This window comes from Gossypium hirsutum, chromosome A07 (genome assembly GCF_007990345.1).
Source record: "Gossypium hirsutum isolate 1008001.06 chromosome A07, Gossypium_hirsutum_v2.1, whole genome shotgun sequence".
Classification (NCBI taxonomy): domain Eukaryota; kingdom Viridiplantae; phylum Streptophyta; class Magnoliopsida; order Malvales; family Malvaceae; genus Gossypium; species Gossypium hirsutum.
Genome location: NC_053430.1, coordinates 84,699,664 through 84,710,405, shown reverse-complemented (window position 1 = coordinate 84,710,405; position 10,742 = coordinate 84,699,664). Strand labels below are relative to the sequence as shown.

Genomic DNA, 10,742 nt, shown 5'->3' with positions numbered 1-10,742 from the left:
GTTTTTTAATTTTTTTAAAACATTAATTATTATAATTTTTTTATTATAACTATTTTTTTAATACAATATCAATGGATCGATTTTAATGATCTACCATAGAAATTAAAATTTAATTCATTAAATTATTTATTTCATCAAATCATTACGTATATTTATTAAATATTAAAAATTAAAAATACTCATCTACTGCCAGTAAACTCCTCAAAATAAAAAACCGACAGAAGTGAATCAACTATTTCGTCTTCAATCTGAGTTTTTTGAGCATTACGTCTAACTGCTAGTCTATGCCTTAAACCTAACAGCCCCTTCTCAGTTTCAACACCACCCCCCAATTTCCCTTCAAATATATTACACATTTCGCCCTAACCATTTTTTTCCTCTCTTTTTCTTTTCATTGTGCTGAAGATTAAAGCTTTTCTATTGGATTTCTTCTCTCATGGCTTCCAATGGTGCTTCTACGGTAAATCCTTCTTCTTCTTCTCCTCCTCCATTTGTGGTAATTGGAATTGATTTTCCTTTTGGTATTTAATTTTTGAAAAAAAAGGAACAAGGAGTTAGGGATGCTACGGAAAACAGTTTGGAAAAGATCAAACGGCAACTGGCCTCTGGCTCCGGTAGGAACTTGCTCCAAGGTCCACTTCTCAAGCGATCTGAGACCGTACGATCTTCTTCTTCTCTCTCTCAATTTTATTACTGGAATTAAGCAGTATTAAAATTCATTTAGTTTTTCGGTTCTATTATCAGTTATGGATTTCATAAATTTGTATTTTTCTTTTAAATTCATGAATTTTCAAGCAATTTGATGATTTAGTGTATATACTGTACATTGGTTTAACAGCTGAGGAAATGGAATGAAAGGTGGGTGATATTAGACCCGACGACGGGGAAAATGGAATACAAGTAAGTGTGTTTCCATTTCTTAATTATTTTTGGTTTTCTTCGAAACACTGAAAATTAAACTAGAAATTCTGTTGTTTTGGTTTTTGTAGGACTAGGAGGAATGAGCCAAGTATTAAGGGAATCATCACGTTTGATGAAAACAGCGTCATCTCTATGTCTCCTGTTAACTTTCAGTAAGACAATGTTCTTGTTCCTTGTTTGGTTGATTGTTGCTGTCTGTTACCTGGACTTTATTTTCCCTGCCCTTGTGTTTGATATATATTTGGACATAGGCACAGAGTTATGATCCTTGAAATATATGGAAAAGAGAAATGGTCATGCCAATGTTGACATATATCCGTATTTGTCACCTCCGAGTTATTGCTGTGGGTCTCAATTCTTTAGCTGGGAATTGTTGTTAACCTATCTTTTCTGTTTGTTTGTTTTTTCATTACAGTGGACTTCCAAAGTATGATGGCTGCTGTTTCTGTATCCAATAACTTGTTAAGAAAATGAAAAGCTTCGAGGGTCTTTTTGCTTATGTTTGTGGAAGAAGTTCTCAGTTGCTAAACCTGTGTGCTTCTTAACTATACCATTTAGATATCGGGACACCCCAGAAAAAGGACTACTTTCTTTGTGCAGAGACGCCTGGTGCTGCTAGAGCCTGGGTATCAACTTTACAGTAAGTTTTTTACAACGTGCTGCACTATATCAGTCTTTTTATTATTCTGTTTTCTGTTTCAGAAGTGATACACACACATGTATTCCCTCTCCATAAGTTTGATTGAACAAGTTTATGCTATGATGTCTTGTGGGTGATATGTGGTGGGTACTTGAACTTCAAAGGTGACGGATCAATCAAACTTATGGGGAGGGAATATTTTTTTTTTTATGAAAGCAGGGGAGGGAATATATATGTTCGTGTTTAAGGGTCAGGATTGTATGTTGTGCTGCTAACTCTCTTGTAACACTCTTCTTGCTTTCTTGATAAGAAACATTTCACATGTCCTTTTGCGCTTGTCTTTTTTTGGTTGGTTGTATTTAAGAGGCCAAAATGCCTGAAATGGTAAGAGATTCATGTTCAAAGAAAAGCTTAAATTCTTATTACTCTTTGCATTCTCTCCAATTGTCTAAAGTTAACTCTGGATATCTTCTTGCGGTCTGAAAAGTATCTTGCCATATATTTTATGGACTTCTTTTGGCAACTAATTTTATATATATGGTTGATGTCATCTGTTCGGTGTTCTTCTCCCTTCCAAAAATTAGTGCGACACAATTGGTTCTAAAGGCTCACAAAGAAGCTGTCAATTCCTTAAGTGGCAACGGCTCTGCAAAATTAGGTACAGTTGCAACAGTAGTTGCAGCTGCCAATTCAACAGCCAAGGAATGTTCTAAAGAAATTGAAGCCACAATGCAGGTATCCTTGAGAAATGTTCTAGGATTGGTGGCAAATAGACCCACTGATGGTCCGATGGATGATTTTACAGTTATGAAGGTATGCTATGAGCAGTTTATCTGTTCAACCTATTGTGCTTGTATGCTGTGCTTTTAAGTTTTTTGAACATACCAGTGGATGTCGAGGTGATTCCTCTAGCTGTTGGGACCTAGGTTCATCCTTGTGTAGTTTCTGGTTAGGCAAATGCTTTGATATTCAGATATGTGAATGTGCACATTTATGCTAAATGTTTGCAAGAGTAACTCTAGCTAGCACTTAGATAATGTGCATGTCTTGTTATATTATTCTAGATTTCAAAGCATGATTATGAGGGCTAGTTGAAATGGGCCAAATTGGATGCTGATGTATATTCTGACTATAATGGTGCCTAAGAATACCTTTATGCCAATCTGGGCTGTTAAACCTGGTGGATGTTCCTGTCTTGACTGCCATAAGTGTATAATTTGTGTTGTTTGGGTCTCTCAATCTGCTTTCTTACTTGGCTTCTTGTCTTTATATTGTGGCTAGTGCTTAGTCAATTTAGGCCATTTCATTCTCCCTAGATTTGGTTCTGAGTCATAGCTAATTCTTGTAGGAGACACTACGAGTCAAGGATGAGGAACTGCAGAATTTGGCTCGAGATCTTCGTGCTCGTGATTCAACAATAAGAGAAATAGCAGATAAACTTTCTGAGACTGCTGAAGCTGCTGAATCTGCAGCATCTGCAGCTCATGCAATGGATGAACATAGGAGGATTGCTTGTGAAGAAATTGAGCGCTTAACAAAAGATTCAGAAAAACAAAGGGAAGCATTCATGTTAAAGGTATAGCTAAAACTGGAATTGTGCAACTCTAATCTTATTGCTCACATGGTGTGGCTAGAGTTTTGAATTTAAAAGAATTCTCATCCAAGAATCATAAGTCTGTCATGTTGATTTTAACTTTTGAGAAGTTACTTTTAATTGTCTTAACCAAGTTGTTATTTGGGTAGCCATGATTTCTATGTCCAAATATAAGCATCATAATTGTGTTTATTTGAAGTTTTTCCTTGGTGTTTATAGCTGAGGGAGTCCGAAGAAAGGCTTGGGTTCCTAAGTAAAGAAAGGGATCAATTGATCAAGCAGAGAGACTCTGCCATGCAGGAGGCACATACGTGGCGTAATGAGCTTGCAAAGGCTCGAGAGCGTGTTGTAATATTAGAAGCAGCTGTTCTGAGAGCAGAGGAGAAGGTCAGAGTTGCAGAAACAGATGCTGAAGCAAGAATAAAAGAAGCAGAGCAGAAAGAGGCAGCCGCTGTGAAGGAAAAGCAAGACCTTCTTGCATATGTGAATGCGTTACAAGCACATCTCCAAAGGTTTGACTTATTATATTTTTAAGCATTATCATAATCATCCTGCTTTTACCCTTTCTGGAAACCTTGGAACCGTGGTTCATACATTCATGCACTTGATACACCAACACAAGTTGTAGAAATAATTGACAAGACAAGCTAATTTTGTGATATACTAACGGAATCTTGCTTCTGGGGAATGCAGATCCCTCTATACATCTTACATAATCAAAATAGTGTATTTCATGGCCATCTTTAATTTGCTCTAGGGGGATGTTTGGATAGAAATCTACCTCTGCGGCTGAATAAAAATGTGTTTGCTGTCATCCAACTTCCTTCTCCTCACCTCTTTGATCTAGAAATGCAAAATCAAAGACAAAATCATTGGTCATTAAGAGAAAAGAACTGTGTCCGTGAATAAAAATGCAAACAACACTTTCATTTTCCTCCCCCTTTTGGTTGATTAATCCATTCTCCATGTACTTTAAGCATCTGTAAATTACTTAAATTCCAGGTTAATTCAATCATTTAGTCAGATACGTTCCATTTTTAGTTGATTTGTTGACATGGTTTGTTACTGCTACTTTTATACTGGAACAATAAAGCTTGGTTCAGAATTATCAAGTTGCTTGTCATAGAACTGAAGCTAGCATAAATATCCTTAGTTGCAGGGCAACGAAAGTTGATCTTGTCTTCTATTTTTGTTTGCAGACAACAGAGTGACACAAAGCAAATTTTCGAGGAAAAGACAGAGTCATCAAATACTAGCAACAGTCCACCTGATACAAAGGACGTTGAGTTGTTAGAGAATGTAGACAAAGCTTGTCTTAGTGTTTCGAGAACAGCGTCGGTACCTGAGGAGAGCGTAGTCCACATGGCAGCGGATGAAGTTAACATCCAACCAGTTGGTGAAGGTGAATGGAGTGATATTCAGGCAACAGATGCAAGAATAGCTGATGTAAGAGAGATAGCCCCTGAGGCAGAGGGAAGCAGCCATGATATTTCTGTTGTGAGCCCTGCAATCAATAACCAGCACGACCAAGGACCAAACTCTTTCCACCAGCCTTGACAAAATATATATATATATACACTCACACATACATATCGATTGGAGGGATTTCGTGGTCAGTTAAACAGGAGAAATGTAAAGATTCGTGGTCTTATGTATGAATTGGGCATTCAATCCTGCTGTTTTAAGCCTGCTATTCTGCACCTTCATAGCTTTTTTTTTTTTGAATTATGAGAAAGCATTGCTATTAATGGATTGTCTTAAAGTTTATAGGATCTATCCTTTCTACAATTCCAGATGTTTGTAATGATTTCAATTTCTTTATACAATTCAATTCCTGGAGCATCATTTGAAATCAAGGTATTACAAAGCTACAAGCTAATTACTAATATGTTCCTACTAGTTTTTGTTTAATGAATAATTTCTTGACTTCAAATTCTATATGTATAACCATTCTAAAGTTACTTTTATATTTAACAATCTAAATGTTGTGCTAAACGTTCATACATCAGAAGAATATATGGAGAGTGACCCGCTGGATTTTATTCAATTGTACCATCACAAAATTTGGTAATTTGGCTTAACCATGTATTTCTAGTGGGAGTCTATTCAACCAGGTCATTAGCTCCTTCTATGAAGATTCAAGTGCACATTCTGATTTTCAAAATAAAAATTAGAGGACTTTGAAATAATATTTGAATTTGTAAACTACAAAAACTATATTGCTTCAAACTTTCCCAACTGAATTCTCACAAAGAAGACTTGATTTTTCATTTGCAATATGGAGCTCTAGTCTCTTAACATTATTGGGGGAATTTAATTCCCTCTTTTACATATAACTTCTTTTTATTAAATTATTGATTTTCAATACATAATGGGGTATCAAAGTATTTTCATTGTTTTGCATAATGAAGTGTCCAAGCATTTCTTTTCACTATGTTTACAAGTGTTTCCTCTTTTGATTTAAAATAGGTATCTACTGATACTGGTGGAAAATCATGTCCTCTATTGTTTAAATTATGTCCAAAAATTTTAAATGGTTAGGTATTATATATTAAAGAAATAGTATCCTCAAGTGAAATTGATTTAAAATTTTACATGCATAATGAATACATTTATAATTAAATCCCATGGTTGGCTAAAATTAAATAAACCATTTTTGGAAGCTTCAATCAATATTTTTTTTAAAGATTTAACTGATACTTTATCAAGTATATCGATGACTACATGTTATTTTATCAGTAAAAGAAATAATCTATGGAAATGCACCAAAGCTCTCCTCACAGCTTTATCAGACAAAAATGGAAGCAAGGAAATAAAGACTCGAAAAAGTTGAGCTAAGTTACAAGGACGATGTGCTCCAACTTATGCATAAAATCATGAGTGATGCCCGGTGCCAAGTACTATAAAATGATATAAAACCTTTTAAAAAAATCGTTGGTTTGCACTTCAAGCAGAGATCCTATCCTGCCGGATTACAATGGACTCCCTAGAAAAGCTCCACTAGATGGCTCATGCCAAACCAACCATGAATCACAATTCATGATTTTTTGCCATTGATTCAGGTTTTTGAAGGACTCAAAATTACATCTGGGTTCATCAAATGTGAAAACGGAAGCAATTACTGTAATCAGAACGAAACAACTGACTTGGCATGTGAGGAAGGTCGCAGCTGAGACAGTGCTGTGTCGCTTTCATCAATCTCGTCAAGAGACATGAGTGTTCGGTCAACAGGCTTCCTGTAATTAAAACTAGCAATTAGATATAGTTGTGAATTAGCATTACTAATAAAACAATTTAAATTCCATCTCAATAATGGATCATACAAGGAAGGGGAATGTTAGAATCTTTTGAACATTACAAATCAGATCAAAATAACCCTCTGTCATCTATTTGAAACATGCTACTCGGATTTGGATGTAAGCATCGAACATGGATATCCCCCACACGGATACCCGAATGTATCAAAAGGGGTCAATCTTAACTAAAAAATAGTTCATATCAAAGCATTTTGAATTATATCATAGGGGATTGTGATCTAGCTACTTAGGATGATGTTTGTACACTTTTGACAAAAGATGTCTAAGCAAAGTGAATGAATTATTTTCCCAGTAAAAGAACTTGAACTTTTAGTACTAATGTCAACCAATGAGAATCTCCTTTACAGTTTTTACGTATAGATAGTAAAAATCAATTCAGCCCCCCAAGATCTTTAGGAAAATAGAAAACAAGAAAAGAGAAAGCAGATATTGGTGTTGAGTTACAGAAAGTATTACCAGAAAGATGCTTGCATATTGCAAATGTATAAAATCTATGTTAAACTGTGCTTCACACAACTAAACCACGCCAGGTAATCTCCTAAGAGTTTTTGAGGTGAAATACTTTTGAGTCATTACTGCTTGCCACCAAATTAGAGCAACATAAAATAGCATCATAGGTTTTGAATTTAGCAAGGGAAAATTAAACATACCTCTGAGAGATAAGACTCTCCTCCGATAAAGCCTTTTCCAGCCTCTCTTCAAATGGGGTTGCATGCCAACTCACTTTCTGATCCTGCAAACAGGAAAAGGATCCATCAAGCATAGGTGTCCAAACTGCAAGTAGTAATGCAGCCGAAAAATAAAAGATTTACCTCCTTGTATTTATTAGTTGAATTTGGGATTCCATTCCCATCCCACCACTTGGGTGAGATGCGGGAAGACTCATCTTCGTTCCAGTGAGCAGCCACCATACCAATGATGGGTCTATCCCCTGGGGTTCTATTAAATTGAGGGGTTTTGCTGGACGTAACATGAATATTCTTATCAGGATCATCTATGGTAATCTGTTTTGGCTTCAGCCAAGCAGACAAGCTTCCTTCATCCTCTGAATCTTTACCAAGTGAAGCTTGTTTTACTCCTAGCTTGGGGGTGCCATTTTCTAATCGTTCAGGAGATTCTTCCTGCTCATTAAACATCTCTTTGGAGCTCAATGGCTCTTTCTTCATTGCATTTAACGGAGAGGCATTCCCAACCGGATTCAAAACTAAATGAACGTATTCAGACCGGATCCGAGTCTTCCCATTTGCAAAGATTCCCACGTTTGAGGGGAAAACAGTTCCTGGGGTTTGCATTTCATCAGAAAGCTTTAACGGGGTTGGGTTTGGCGAGTACTTTGATGCACTTTGGTAACCTAGTGCTTCAAGTTTCTCCGGATTTTGACCAATATTTTCAGATTTAGAAGAAGCATCAGATTCACATTCAAATCGCACAGACTTGTTCCTTTCATAAGCTGAAGTTGAAAAGATACCAGTCTTGGCTGTTTTATCAGCAGTCGTCGCCTCACTACCTTCAGTAGAACAAATGGAGGACATCCCAGTGTTTGCTGCATTCGATATACAACTAAAAAAGAAATAGCACGAGTCAATTGTCAGGTAGACTTCAAAATTATGCGAAAATGTATTCACAAAATCACACAACAAAATTGCAGATACTGTTGCTTCATTTCTAAGAAGAAAATTATTATCCGCAAAGCAATTCTAAATTCAGTGAGAAGCCAATTACATGTTTCGATTTGTTGATTAAAATTTTTAAAGTCTGAAGTTAAATCTGATAACCTGCTAGGTGTATTATCCGGAGAATCTGACCTCCCCAACACCTCGAAAAGTTTACTTGGAGTAGGTGGCTGGTCTGATTTCTTATCCAACTGAAGCTTATCAATGGATGTGTTTGGAAGCCAAGAACGATACTTCGAAGTCTCTGAATCTCCACCACAAGGAGGGGACTGTTTAAGCTTGTGAGATGCTTTGCGAATTTCAACCGGAGTCTCTGGTATTGTGCCACAAGATTTAAGGAACTTTGCCTACGGAAAGGTAAAAAATTTGAATTGTAATTCGCATTGCACATACAAAGCAACAAATCTAAATCGAATTGCTCGATGTACATACCTCATCCTTGAGACCTTTATTAATTTGTGGAGACTCCAAATCGTTGGATGGAGAATCTCCTTTCTCTTTTAGAACCAAAACAAGAAAACAAAATAATTACACTTTCAAACAAAGGAAAAATCAAATTTGAGGGGACAAAAAAAAATGTTGAAATTAGCTAAATCGACAAATAAGCTAGATAATCGATACATATATAGTTACCTTCGTCAACAAAGAGAGACGATAATCGATTTCGAGAAACAGTACGTTCCTGCTCAGCCAAAACGAAAATAAACGAAGCTAGCTTTATTCAAGTTTGTCTTCTCTTTAGAAATATAAAAAGAAAAAGACTAGGAAAGAAAATGTTTCTTGAACTGAATTTTCCGAGAAACCAAACGCAGGTACAAGAAAACTGGAAATGAAAGTGCAAAAACACAAACAGACAAAAAAAAACTTACAGTGGATTTGGAACAGGAAGCGACGAGGTGAGGGCGGGAACGATCGGTTCTGACGCCGAAACAGTGGAAGAAACATCCCATGGCTCTGCACACCGTCAAATCAAGAAACCTCACCACTGATCTCGAGATTATCCCTAACCCTGAGTCTCGATTCAAAAAATCGCATACCATTTCATTTATTGAATTCTTGGTTTTTTGGATTATTTTTTAGAACCGATGATTTAACAGAGAAAAGGAGAAGAGAGAGTTGTTGGGTCGTTTTTTGAAATTTGAAATACCACAAAACGAGGGAAATATTATTATGATGTATTTCCTCTAAAAACGTCTTTTTTAAACGTTATTAAGGAAAAATATTAAAATGCTCCCACATTTATCTTCTCACCTGTCTGTATCCTTATTAGTACTCGCTGAGTGGGAATGCCACGTATGAAATTGTAATTGTGGTAGTGTAAATTACTGAATTGGCCCTTCTTTGCAATGATAGAAAAGGGTGAAAGGGTAGCGAGTAGACTGTTGGTTGTAAACTTGAGCAGGTGAACCTTTTATAGAAGGAATGTCTTACCATTTTTCCTTCTTCTCACTAATAACGCTTATTAGGCTTGTAAATCACAATTTTTTGTAATTAACAATTTTTAATTTTTAATTTTGTAATTGTTTTCAGTTAACTTTAACTTAAATGATTTTGATAAATATAAAAATTATAGATGAATTTCGATGTAATGTAATTTGCTGTCCTGGAAAAAATTATAAATTGATTTATAATTTTGATTTTATATAATTATAAATAGGAAATATTTTAATTTAATTTTTGGAATCCGTAACACTATTATCAATGTAGCATCAATTTAAATTTATTTATTTTATTACATAAATAATTATATTTATTCAATGTAAAAATATTAGATTAATTAATTTATATATATATATAATTGAATCAATTTTTTTCTTTAAAATGTCATAAAAGAGCATTTCATACATAAAATAACAACAAACAACATAGGAAATCTAGCCATAGCGACTTTAACAAGTAAAGCTATTAAGTCTGACATACTAAAGTAAGAAACATAATTAAAATGCCAATGGTAAGGCACCTTATACCCTCAATGAGAAAGTTCAAGTTTGAATATTGAAGATGACATTATTGAGAGGACAATCACGAACCTCGAAAAAATTAGTTTCCATAAGTTGTAAAACAAATATAAATGATACTTTTATTCTAAAAAAAAACCAAAATCAAAATTCAAGTATCGCAAATTATACATTTTAGATTGATTAATTATATATTAAATTTTAACATTTATTATTGTTAATTATTAAAACCAAAATATGAAATATTGTAACACCCCTTACTTGAGCTCAAACCTAAACTCAAGCAGGAAATGAAATATTTGAAGTCAAACAAATCACTTTCGTACCAAACATGACATTCAAGTTCAATTCATTCTTTAGGTTAATTTTAGGTCTTTTAAGACTTTTTTTTAATCATTTCTAAGCTTACTCTACAATCTGGCTTCAATTTGAGGTTGTTCGAGGTCTTTTTGGTGAGAAAACATTTATATTAGGGTAAAATAGGGTATTTGTACCAATACAACTCCCCTAGGTACCAATATCTCTGCTTAATATTGTTCATTTGTTGCATTTTATCGATGTTGTACCAATACAAGTCCTTCAAGTATTGGTACTTGGGTGCAAAGGAGCCAAAAATCAAGTTTAAACACACCCAAAGAC

General features: G+C 35.0%; 2 protein-coding genes across 3 annotated transcripts; one reads left to right on the top strand and one right to left on the bottom strand.

Annotated features, from left to right (window-relative positions):
- Window positions 1-227: 227 nt before the first annotated feature.
- LOC107955703 (switch-associated protein 70) lies at window positions 228-5,043 on the top strand. The gene is made up of 10 exons (XM_016891499.2): window positions 228-460; window positions 545-658; window positions 839-900; window positions 990-1,073; window positions 1,337-1,368; window positions 1,480-1,561; window positions 2,146-2,374; window positions 2,910-3,137; window positions 3,375-3,667; window positions 4,355-5,043. Exons 1-10 carry the CDS (start codon window positions 437-439, stop codon window positions 4,710-4,712), a joined length of 1,506 nt encoding a protein of 501 aa, XP_016746988.1. The 5' UTR covers window positions 228-436; the 3' UTR covers window positions 4,713-5,043.
- An 865-nt stretch (window positions 5,044-5,908) lies between these two features.
- On the bottom strand, window positions 5,909-9,351 carry LOC107955705 (protein JASON). Of its 2 annotated transcripts, none has more exons than XM_016891501.2 (7): window positions 9,015-9,319; window positions 8,779-8,827; window positions 8,578-8,642; window positions 8,278-8,492; window positions 7,285-8,032; window positions 7,123-7,205; window positions 5,909-6,391 (listed from the first exon to the last, which is right to left on the bottom strand). In XM_016891501.2, exons 1-7 carry the CDS (start codon window positions 9,183-9,185, stop codon window positions 6,283-6,285), a joined length of 1,440 nt encoding a protein of 479 aa, XP_016746990.1. In that variant the 5' UTR covers window positions 9,186-9,319; the 3' UTR covers window positions 5,909-6,282. The 2 variants fall into 2 exon arrangements, with proteins under 2 accessions (XP_016746990.1, XP_016746989.1); XM_016891500.2 differs by having other exon boundaries at window positions 5,976-6,391; window positions 8,248-8,492; window positions 9,015-9,351.
- Between the last annotated feature and the right edge of the window lie 1,391 nt (window positions 9,352-10,742).

Excerpts from the sequence above, each read along its gene's own strand:
- LOC107955703 (XM_016891499.2), top strand. The coding sequence starts at position 437 with ATGGCTTCCAATGGTGCTTCTACG. Across the intron at positions 901-989 it reads ACGGGGAAAATGGAATACAA|GACTAGGAGGAATGAGCCAA; the intron begins GTAAGTGTGTTT and ends TGGTTTTTGTAG. Across the intron at positions 1,369-1,479 it reads GTATGATGGCTGCTGTTTCT|ATATCGGGACACCCCAGAAA; the intron begins GTATCCAATAAC and ends TATACCATTTAG.
- LOC107955705 (XM_016891500.2), bottom strand. The coding sequence starts at position 9,185 with ATGGTATGCGATTTTTTGAATCGAGACTCAGGGTTAGGGATAATCTCG. Across the intron at positions 8,643-8,778 it reads GTCTCTCTTTGTTGACGAAG|AGAAAGGAGATTCTCCATCC; the intron begins GTAACTATATAT and ends TGGTTCTAAAAG. Across the intron at positions 7,206-7,284 it reads CAACTAATAAATACAAGGAG|GATCAGAAAGTGAGTTGGCA; the intron begins GTAAATCTTTTA and ends TCCTGTTTGCAG.